This window comes from Condylura cristata, unplaced genomic scaffold (assembly GCF_000260355.1).
Source record: "Condylura cristata isolate star-nosed mole 26May11 unplaced genomic scaffold, ConCri1.0 scaffold00018, whole genome shotgun sequence".
Lineage (NCBI taxonomy): Eukaryota > Metazoa > Chordata > Mammalia > Eulipotyphla > Talpidae > Condylura > Condylura cristata.
Window position 1 is genome coordinate 21,066,974 of NW_004567119.1, and position 11,699 is coordinate 21,078,672.

The 11,699-nt window shown below is 52.4% G+C and overlaps 1 protein-coding gene across 1 annotated transcript; it reads right to left on the minus strand.

Moving 5' to 3' along the window:
- Positions 1-834: 834 nt before the first annotated feature.
- On the minus strand, positions 835-11,333 carry R3HCC1 (R3H domain and coiled-coil containing 1). Its single transcript, XM_012726766.1, has 9 exons — positions 11,322-11,333; positions 8,957-9,127; positions 8,436-8,563; positions 7,897-8,034; positions 5,800-6,394; positions 4,591-4,763; positions 3,419-3,489; positions 2,059-2,154; positions 835-1,105 (listed from the first exon to the last, which is right to left on the minus strand). The coding sequence occupies exons 1-9, from the start codon at positions 11,331-11,333 to the stop codon at positions 930-932; spliced, it is 1,560 nt and encodes a 519-aa protein (XP_012582220.1). The 3' UTR covers positions 835-929.
- Between the last annotated feature and the right edge of the window lie 366 nt (positions 11,334-11,699).

Below are 11,699 nucleotides of genomic sequence, written 5' to 3' on the forward strand. Positions count from 1 at the left end.
GGGGGGGGGCCGCGGTGAGGCTTCAGTACACACCACAGAACAGCAGCTCTGCCCACTGGGGGAAGCAAATCAAGTCACAAAAATTCAAGTCACAGCCTTCCTTGAATGCTCATTCTACTGAAACTTGTCGGGGTGTTTAGTCATCGTGCTAGGAATAGAGGGGGCACCTACATTTAAACCATCTTGGGAGGCCTCCCCAAAGGGCAGGGAAGGCGCGGTGATGCAGAGCAGAGGCACAGGCCCAGCGGGGCTCCTCCAGGCTGAGCACCTTGAGGGTAAACACCAAGACGGCCACTCCCAGCAGCGGAGCAGCAGCTCCCGCTAGGGTCAACGTGCTGCGGCCTCCAAGTCAGCGCGCTGCACCAGGACCTGGAATGCCCGGACCACCCTGTCCTCAGCAAAGAGCACGCTGATCCTGTCCTCAGATGCCCTCACTCGGGTGTTCCTGGGAGGGGAGCATTCTCCACGACACCTGCCAGCAGCCCTGTTGCATCCCACAGTGGATGACACGCTGGGACCAGTCCAAGGAGCCAGGCCCTCCGCACAGCCATCAGCCTCCAGCGGGGCAGCCACATGGCAGCAGGTTAGGCTACCTGCCTTGCGGGGGACTAGAAGAGGCCACACACAGGTGCAACATACCTCCTGTTTTGCAGGTTCTGTGCAAAAACACCTTCCAGGCCTGGCTGGATTCCCCTAGGCCACTCTAGCGGGACCCACTTCTTCAGCAGCCCCGGGTCTAAAATGAGACAAACAGCACCCCCTAGTGTCCCAAAGCTGAAGCGCTTAAAGAAGCCACATCATAACAACTTTTTTAAAAATTTTATTTTTTCTCAACTTCTGGAACTAAAAGCCTGCCAAGCCTCTCAGCGAGCCCCCAGGGAGAGCACGGGGCTGTTTGGGCGTCTGTGAAGGCTTGTGGTGGCACCAGCTCAGGCCTGAGGGCTCAGATCGGGGCTGGCTGGGGCATCGCTGGGACTCGGGGCAGGATGAGACTGGACTGCAGGCCGCTCTTTCTTTTTGCGCTGTAGTCCCAGCGCCTGGGCCACCAGCCTACGGGCCACCACTGTACTTGTCTGTGGCCTCTCCTTTGCCAGACGCAGCAGCTCTGAAAGGAAAGCCCCATGGGTGGAGACTTGAATCCCAGGCTGCAAGTGCCTTTCTCCCAACAACACCGTAGCATCTGCCACTGCCTGAGGCCCAGGTGTCCTGGAGTGTGGCCAGAGGCTGGTGAGAGGAGTCTACCCAGGACGTTGGGGTCTGTGGACCTAGGCCAATCCTGCCACCTCCTGGGCCCACCCAACTTCTCTGTCAACCTCCCCACTCTGCATGGCCCTTCAGGAGGGAAATCAAGACAAGATGGGACACTGGCGGCTCTGGGCTGACTGACAGCGTATTCGTTGTCCCCAAAAAGTCCAGGCCAGAGGCCGTAAAATCCACAGGGCGTGGACAGCCTCGGCGGGTCTCTTCCAGGTCAGTTTTGGCAGCTGCAACTCAGCAGCCATGGAAAACTGGCGTCTGAACGCCTCCTTCAAACTTTCTGGAAGGAGAGGAAAGGGGAGGCTCCAGACAGGTCTGCCCTGACGTGCTCGGCTCTTCTCACAGAGAGGCTGCTCTGTCCCATCTGCTTATTTTACACAAAGAGAAGCAATTCAGTGGCCTCAAGTGACTTGTTTAAGCTCAACTTAAAATGGCAGCACCAGGATCATACCTAGGGCTGACCCCAAAGTCCAGGCTCTTATACCCTACTGCAAAATTTGATTTCCAGGGTCGTACAGAAAAGAGTAAGTCAATCCCTGAAAAATAGAAGCAGTGTGAAGGGAGGGCACCGGCAGAAGCAAGCAGCTGGGAGACAGCACTCCTGGGGGAGACCCCCCTTTCTCGGCAGCCCCACCCCCCTGGGGAGTTGGAGGGGCACCCCACTGGCTACTGTACCACTGGAGTCCTAAAGCAGAGAATCACAGGCTTTGAAGTGAAGGTGAGAGGAAGCCCCACCCAGCCAAAGCGCACCCACACCCACACCCACACCCCAGGCCTCCCCAGCCACCCTGGCGGCCTTACTTGGCCTCTGAAGGGCTTTCAGCTTCGACTGCCTGGTTCCTTGTGTAAGGGGCCGAATCTTGAGCATTGAGAACTCCCTGGCCAGGGCTTCTGCAGCTGTGGAGAAAAGGTGATTTGGAGTCATTCCTCCCTCCTCCCAGTAAGACCCGCCGCTAAAACTAGCCTACTGTCTAAACTGACGCAGCTGCTTCATGAGCATGCCCTGACACCATCCCCACTGGCCAAGAGATGACCTCCATGCACTCGCCTCAACCCCACAACCCACAGGCCTGCCAGGGACCAGGTGGAAAACTGGTACAGAAGCCCGCTTCATGCTCCCGGCCTGCATGTGTCAGGAAGCCCAACAGAGAGGCCGCAACTCTGACAGAAGCAGGTCCCCACCTTCAAAATCCCAGGAGCTAAAATAAATTCTACCCTTACTAACCCTCTCCTTCCAGACCCTCCCTGACCTGAGCAGCGATTGAAAAGCACGTAGGCTACTCCCCAAGCATGTCAGAGCTGGGAGAATTCTCAGGTGAACCCACCCTTTTACAGATGAGGAAACTGAGGCCAGAACATGACTGGCTCATGCCACAGAGTGCGAGGCAGAGCCCCGAGGCAGCCACAGCCGCCCCTCACCCAAGTGTCCTTTCTGTGGCACTGGGCATCCTGTCCACTTCCCTCCCAGTGTCTCTGGACTTGGTGGCCCCATCATGCCTTTTCCCCGAAACCCCGGGCCCCCTGAGCTTTGAGCCCACATTGGCTGAGAATGCTCCCAGCTCTAGTGTTCAGAGGTCGTGGTTCTGAGAAGCGCTGGGTGGGTGGCTGGTTACTCTCAACATACACCCAAAGTGAGCTCTGGGGTGGTTGCCAAGAGGGAGAAGAAGCACTGGCGTTACAGCTTTGACACCGAAAGGCGTCAAAGCCTTGCACAGACCACAGTCGTTCTGGAAAAACCTGTCTCCCCATCTGTAAAAGGGAGGTAATCTGAATAGCTCCCGAGGCTGCAATAAAAATGGAATAGGAAGGCATCTGCTTGAACCACATGAAAACACCAGTATTTGAATGGTTCTGTCCTATAAAAACAGCATTTTCAAATGGTTTCATCTACCAGGGGGAAGATCTAGGGGGGGCCTATGACCTGTGCCCCTGCATGTCACCTACCAGATCGGCCCCTTTGAACTAAACGCACTAACAAGAAGAGGAAAGGCTGTGAGCTTCCTGGCCCAGAGCTGCTCTGCTCTCCCTCAACTTCTGGAATACAAGAGCTGGGAGGAGGCCCCACAGCCCACTTGCAACCTGGACATGGGGTGCAACCACCCACAGAAACCAACTTGCTCAGCAGCAGAGAAGGGCTGAGCCCACCGAGAAGCTATGTTACCTGAGTCGAGGCAGGGAAAGACACCAAGTGCGTGCGTGTCATCCACCCAGTGAATCTTGAACCCCTTTTCTCTGTGCCGAGGAAGAGAAGACAGAGTGATTATGCGAGCAAACAGGCTCGACCCTTTCTGCCTCAGAAGTCCCCTCCCACCTTCAGTTCTCCGGCCCTGTGAGCTTGAGACAGCGCCCACCTCCTCTGGGAAGGAGGGGCTCTTCTCCGACAGCCCTGTGATTCACTCTTGGTGATAGGGGAGTTCAGTGCCCAGAACTGAAGAAACCCAGACTCAAGGAGATCGTGGTGTGTAATGCTGAGTGCGGGACGTCTCACAGCCGCTCCCCCAGCCAGGACAAGGGCAGGGCTCCACGGCTGGAGAAACAGGGCTAATGTGCAGGGGTGGGGTGGGGGAAGGCAGGGCATTGCCCACACCTTCAGCAAAGAGAGGGGAGCCCATTACGTCCCACCCAGAGGTTCCGTCAGCTTTCCTGCATTGAGGCCCAGGGAGGCGAGGGAACGCTGTTTGGGAAGAGCCAGAAAAGAGACCATGAAGAAAGGGAATTTTAACAGCTTAAGCAGAAAAAGAGCGAGCAAATGGAGAAAGGCAAATGGGAATAAAGAAAGAAGAAAAGGGAGAGAAAACACAAAGTCCGACGCAAAGGAATTTGAGGAACAGAAGCCTCCTTTCTCAATATATATTTGGTGCCCATCCCCACCCTGACCTTACCCCGGGGAGTCAGGCCCAGCTCTCACCAGAAACAGGTTCTGCAAGAGAGAGCCCTCCCTGTCTGTGGACCGAGGGGAGTGGACATGGAGCAAGGTGGGAGGGCGGGGCTGCCCACATCCTACATCCTGAAGGTACCAGGTGCTGGAGGGCCTGTGGACACGCCCAGGGCAGGACAGAGGCCTGCCACCCTGTGCTGGCACTGCCAGGTCAGGGCCTCTGGAGCTAGTCTCAAGCCAACCCGCCCCCCCACTCCTGTTTGGCAGTCACGGCCACCAGGGGGCGCTGCCCAGGAAGTCAGAGCCCACAATTGCCACATCCACGCAGCCTTTTCCCTAGTTTGCTGGGCAATGGGGGTGGGTGAGCAAATGTGCCCAAGACGAAGGGATGGCCAGCTCCTCTTTAGCAGGTGGCACCGCCCCTCCGGCCTCCCTGAAGCCTTGCCAACACTCACTGGAACTCCGAGAATGCTGCCAGCAGGTCCTCCGTCTTGAGCACGGGCTCAAAGTCATAGATCTCCACCACGTGGGCAAAATCTCTCTCTCCAGGCAGCTCCTCTACAAAGGAGGACGTGTCCACATGGATCTTCTCCACCTGAATCTCCTTCGTGGTCAGGTTGTCCATTATCTGGGAGAAACCAGCTGTCTCAGAGAGGCAGCTCTGCACCATGGCTCCTAACCACTCTGAAGCCACTAAGGGGTGTGGGCTCCGGGCAGGGGGAGCACAGTGGGCAGGAGTCTGGAACAGTGAGAGCCCAGAGTCGGCCGGAAGATGAGAAGAGGGGATTTTAAGAAAGCAACTGACTTTCGTGGAGTCCCCGCTGGCCCTCACACACACTTGGTTTCATAGAATCCCAAAAGCTCCACTCTATATAGCGGCTTGATGAGTGGGGCAACTGGGCCCAAAGGGGTATGTCATTCTGCCCAAAGTTGCAGTCAGTGAGAGACCAGGCTGGGCAAACCCGGCACCTGTCCTTCCCCTACGAAGGATGTGTTCCTAAGCGAACCTTTCCAGTCCCCGCCATCCGTCCAGAAAACAGGAAAAGAGGCTCACCCTCCCCAGCATACGCCACTGCCAGCCTCAGGGGCACACACAATTCCAAGGAAACAAAGTTTCTTAAGACAGAAGTGCAAGCAGGAGAGGCAATGTCGTGCCTGGCAGCTGCAGTCACGTGTCACTTAACAACAGGAGCACAGTTTGCGAAACGCATCATTCCGAGCTCCGGTCACTGTGCAGTCGGCGAGTGCAGTTACACACACCTCACCCCAAGGCCCTACTGAGACCCCGTGTTCTACGTGGCCCGTCACTGACGGAAGCATGTGGCATCTGTAGCCCACCTACACACACCCATTCCCGATTCCAGTGCCCTGTGAGTGCCACATCATCGCCTGCTTCCTCAGAGGAGGAAGCTGAGACTATGAAAAGCAACATGGCTTTTTCTTTGCCCATGGTGAAAGAGTTCCAGCAGGGTTGAGCTGAGACCCAAATCCACCTCCTGACTCCTCGTCCTGCTCCTCCTGCTCCTCCCCTTTCTTTCAGTCCTGACTCCTTTGGGCAAGGATCCTCCCCGCACCAATCCTGCTCAGCAGGCCCCTCGGCACCATGACCCTCGGTCCCCCCAGCTACACCCACCTCCCTCTTCCAGGCTTAAGAGTCTCATCACCTCCTGCATCAGTTCACTGCAATCATCCTCGGAGCAGCTTCCAGGCCCCTCCTCTTCATCCTCCTCCTCTTCCTCTGCCACCAGGCTCTTCTCCAAGTCATTTCCAATCCCCTCTTCCAAGTTGAGCTCCTGGCCAGACCCAACCTGCGTGACCATCGCAGGCCTGTCTCCCATTCCTGAGTGGTCCTCAGGCTTCGGGGGCTCCGTGCCAGCAGGGTCTGGCTGTGGCTCCTTCTCACAACTGTGGCCCGGGTCCTTTAGATCCTCTGTTGGCCGCGTCACCAGCACGGGGTGTTCCTGATCAGAACTGGGCTCCCCAGCGCCAACTTCCCCAGGCTCTTCCAGGAACCCACCAACTGCAGTGTCTCCCTTGGGCCCTGGAGTGGGGGCCTTCGCCCATTCTCCTTGCCTGCGTAGCACCCGGGGCACATACAAAGCCCGGTCTGGCTTACGTCCACGCTGCCACCGGCCCGTCCGTGCCCCACGGGCTCCACCAGCTACTCCCTGATGTGAAGTGGGCCGAGGACCTCGGTACTTGCCAGGCTGGGAGGCAGGAGGGCGGCAGGAGCCAGTGAGGCCATCGGAACTGGGTAACCTGGAGCAAGAGCAGGAAAGGTGATCAGAGCAGTGTCTGGGCCCCAAGGGAAATGGTTCACTGGTGCGACCTGCCATTCAGGCACAAGGCTCTCACGGCAGCATAAGGCAAAATCCAAAGAGAGGAGTCATGGTGAAGGCTGAATGCCATCTCTAAACAAGCCCAAACAGTCAGCTCTCCTTCATGTTTGTAAATTATATTAGACTGCTGGGGCTCATCAATCCCACTCCTAGGTGTCCACCCAAAAGACACAAAAACACTCATTCAAAAAGATGCCTGCGGCCCTCCCTGGTGGCGCAGCGGGTTAAAGCACAGCACTGAGAAGCTAAAGCCACTTCTGCATGAGTTCGATTCCCGCCTGCCCCGGAGGTGACCACATGGCGCAGCAGACCTCTCCTGACCCGCCCGCTGCTCCCCTCAGCAGTGTACTTCGTCGATCTGCCTGTTCTGCTCCCCACTCTGTCCCTGGTGAAGCCTCTCACCGCCCCTGAGCCTCTGGCCTGTACCCCAGTTCTGTATGCACAAATAAATAAATCTTTAAAAAAAAAAAAAAAAAAAAAAAGATGCCTGCACCCCCATGTTTATTGCTGCTTTATTTACAATTGGAAAGACATGGGAACAGCCCAAATGTCCAAAAGTAGATGATTGGATTAAAAAGACATGGTACATCTACACAATGGAATATTACTCAACAATCAAAAAAAATAAACACTTGCCTTTTGCAGCAACATGGATGGAGCTGGAAGGGATCATGCTTAGTGAAATAAGCCAGAAAGAAAAGGGATGGTTTCACTCATAGCAGGAGTATAAAGGACCAGGGGAGAAAATAACAATAATAATGAACAACTATATACTAGAGACATTTTACGGGGGTGGAGTGGGGAATGGGATCAAAAATGGAGGGTGGGGGGAGTGGGGAGGTGAGGGGGAGTGCACTGGACTATGGTCATGGCACACGGGTGATTTGGTGATGGGAAATTCACAGGGATTATAACTGAGATGGAAAAAGGCCCAAAATGATGTAAAAATAAACTATTATTTAAAAAAAAAAAAAAAGACTGCTGGGTCTTTGGTTCTACACCAGCTAAGGTGAGGCTTGCATTCTGGAACTGTGCAATTAACTACTACCTAAAACACAAGGCTCAGTGTCATAATAAAATCCTGTGACAGCATATGGAAACAGACAAATGAAGGCTCAGACATGTTTTCACACTGTGGCATCTCGGGGGAGCAAGCTTACCGAGAGGATGCCAGACAGGCCCACGGGCTGAAGTGCCACCTCTTTCTGTCCAACATACACTGCAGAATTTGCTAAATGAATTTCACAAATGCACAGCTATTCCACTGCTGACGCAAAAGGCAGCACTGCCGTAAAGCGCTGAGGCAACGACCTGGGGGGGCCCACCCCCACCCTAGTTCCTGCCAGGCTCTCCCTTCGCAGGAGTCACCCAGCTCGCCCCACCACAAGCAAGTGAGGGCTTCCACGAGGACAGTATACACACCTGATGTCTAGGTGACAGATGACAGTCCTCCTCCTCCAGCCCTCCCCAACAGAGAAGCTGCTCAAGAGGTCAAAATTCTCTGCTGTCCTGTGGATCAGGTACCGGAGACGACTGGAGAGTGGGGGGAAAAGCAGTACCCTAGGAAGGGATGGAAACGGTGCTGAGCAGGGTTCCAGCTGCAGCCCTGGGACCCCAGCAGGTCAAGTCCAAGCTTAAAGAGTGCTAACACTTGTGTCCCTCTGCCCAGTTGCATCTCAGTCAACTGCAAAGGACCAGAGCATAGAGATTATCACAGGGAGCCCCGGTCCCATCCTCACTCCTGTGCTGGGCCCCTGAGGCTCCAGGTGGTGGCCAGGATTCCACCGAGAAGATGCAGCTGGAAAAGGCCGGGGCTCAGGTTATTAAACCCAAAGGTTAAAGTCTGAGCCAGCCGCCAGCCAGTTATGTCCACTGTTACTGGGGCGGGGGTTCCAGCAGCAAGAGAGACAGTGGCGGTCGCAGGCCCCTACACTACCCCTTAAGCCCCCCACTTTACTTACTTCGACAGCTGCTTCTGCAGCAGGAAACGGTCCAGCTCCTCTTGGATCCGGTGCACAAAGTCATTCTCGGCTGCAGAAAGGAAGACGCCATCCAAGCAGAGAAGGGCCAGGTTGACAGGTGGGAGAGCCTGTGGGGCGATGAGCAGGGCGGGGGTCAGAGCACGGACTCCGGGCCCGAGCACAGAGCCGCGACGTCGGTGCTCATGGGGTCCTGCAGACCACCGCGACCCAGGCCTCTCCGCCACAAGCGAGGAGGCAGGAGCCTAGGCGCGGAGGGGACGCGTCCGGTCCTCAGGCCAATCAGTCCCGGCCCTGCCCAGCGTTCCTCGACCCCTCGGCACACGTCAACCCCTCACGGGCTTGTGGACTCAGGGGCCCCCGACCGCGGGGCTCCGGGCTTCTACCCCCGCAGGTTCGCGAGCTCGGGCCCGGGTCTCCCCCTGTCGGGCGCAGAGACCCAGGCCGGGAAGACGCAGGACGAGCGCTGAGCAAGGGGCCCGTCGCGAACACCCCGCACTCACCCGCGCTGCGCCCCCAGTTCCCGCCGCCGCCGCTCTGAGGGTTCCAGAAGCCTGCGCTCCCCTACGGCTCGAGAACGTCCCGGTACTCGGCGAGGCTGCAGCGCCACCGCGCAGCCCGGGGGAGGCATTGCAGAAAAAGTAAAGGAGCGCGCTCTCGATTTTGCCCAGCACCTTAATTAAGCATTGGCCCCTCAGGATCAGGTGAGTTCAGCCAACATTTTCCAGGAGCAACTACATGCTGGGTCCTCGGGTGTCAAATTGTTCAGTGTATCAGTCCCCTCCCTAGCCTTCTCTTGCAATTTTCCCCAGTGTTTCTTTAAAAAGCAGGGGGCGTTTTCACATTTACAAAACCTACGCTTCCACATAGTCTTCCATGATATGAAAGTTTCAAATCAAATCAGAGAAGAGCCAAAGAAAATAGAAGGATGAAAATATAAGATGAGGAGAAATCAATAAAATTGAATACAATAGAGAAAAATCAATACCAAAGTCTGGTTCTATGAAAGGCCAATAAAATTGATAAACCTCTAATTAAAATCACCTCTAATAAAGAGAGAAGACAAGGATTCCTCCTCCAGCTCTTAGTTACACCCACTTTCCCCCTCCCACCTCTTCTCCCCTCTATCATCTGCCCCACCTCCTGTTCTGAACCCTTTCAACCACAACTGTTCTCTATTTCTAAAATTTTGTCTTTTCAAAAGGTTATATAAATAAACTTTACCAACTTACCAGAAGTGAAATAGGACATCCTCATGGACCACAGTCATCAAAAGTATAGTAAAGACATTCTGTAAACACTCTACACACGTACCTTTGACAACTTAATGAAAAAAATCAATCCCCAAAAGTTAGTTTATTCTATTTATATAAACTTTGAAAAGACAAAATTTTAGAAATAGAGAACAGACTTGTGGCTGAAGGTGCTCAGAACAGAAGAGGAGCAGATGATAGAGGGGAGAAGAGATAGATGGGGTAGTGGGTGTAGCTAAGAGCTGGTGGAGAAGTCCTTGGGTACAGGAACTGACCCATGTAGTAAAGTTATACTGAACTAGATAACAACATTAAAATGAGTACAACTGTAAAATGAAAAAAATCTGAATAAGATTGGTAGATTGTCTTACTGTCGATATCCTGGGTGTGATGTTATACTATGATTTACAAGAAACTACCTTTGGGGGAAGGCTATAAAGGGCTCTGCATTATTTCTTAAAATTGCTTGTGATTCCTGCTCAATAAAAATTTACAATTAAGGGCCCTCTCTGGTGGTGCTGCAGGTTAAACTGCAGCACTGCAAGTGAGCAACAGTTGCTTTGATACAAGTTCAATCCCCAGCCCTGGAGGTGACCTACAGGGCGAGCAGACCTCTCCTGACCCACCTGCTGCTCCCCTCAGCAGTGTACTTCGTCAGTCTGCCTGTTCTGCTCCCCACTCTGTCTCTGGTGAATCCTCTCACCACCCCTGCACCTCTGGCCTGGACCCCAGTTCTGTATGCATAAATAAATAAATCTTTAAAAATAAATTTACAATTAATAAAAATAAAATCAGATATAGAAGTTCAGATTCAATGCTAAAACTTAATAATGAGTAAAAGTATTCAGAAAATAAATTTGTTTTTTTATTTTGAATTTATCATAGTTGCTTTTATTTCTACAATATAGATATATAAATAAAATTAAAATTTTGTAGACAGAAATTGAAAACATTAAAGCTAGATATTTAACTGTGTTGCTTTCAGCCTGATATAACCTAAAGACTAAATAATAGAAGAACTTTTGTGGATGAAAAGGCACTTTCAGACATGAAAAACTCACAAGTCCACATAAAATTCAAAAGAGATTAAGGCAGTTAAATAAAACACAAATACAAAGGTCTGCATTATGAATTCAACATATCTATAACTAGTATGCCTGAGGATAAAACTAAACTATGGAGAGAGGGACAAAAAAAGAAAGCTTTCAACAATATTCTGTTGAAAAAAAGAAACCTTGAATCTACAGATTGAAGGGGTTTGTCGTTTGGGAGGGTATACATCATGGTAAAATTTTTTCCTGGACGTTAATAAAGGACAACTATAAGAATTTAGACCAAATACAAAGAAAAAAAATCAAGGATCTTACAGATCTCATATGCTAGAAGAAAATGAAACAGTATCTGTAGCATTTTAAAGGGAAAACGTTAAGGCCAGAAAATCCTGAAATTGTGATAACAGGAAAATCTTTCAAACAGGCAAGGACTCTGGAAATCAACTGTCAAGAAATTCTGCTGAGGAAAATAGCATCCTCCTGGCCCGTGCAAGGCACAGCTGCCACAGGACACCGCCAGACACTGTTCAGAGACAGTCGGCCACATATCCTGCATAGCTTACATCACAAGGCATTCTGGAAAATCCACAAGTGACTGACTTGTTTTCTCTCTCGTGGCCTAGTCAGTCTGTCTCAGAACAGAGTACCGAGACTGGTCTCAGTGAGAGCCACCAGCGAATCACCTTCATTAGAAACACCTCAGCTCCTAAATTAACACCTTCCCCTCTTTTCCCATATACATCCCCATATACATCCTTTTCTCTTTTTTCTCTTTTTGCCTTTTTTCTGTAATAAGACTGACCCCATGACTGTCTTCTTGAAGTACTTGTGAGTTAGTTCCAACTGGTGGAGTTTTGGCATTATCCTTCCTGGAATTTACAAGAAGACAAAATCCAGACAACAAAGAGATGAATCAAAATAAACACAAATTGGTATGTTCT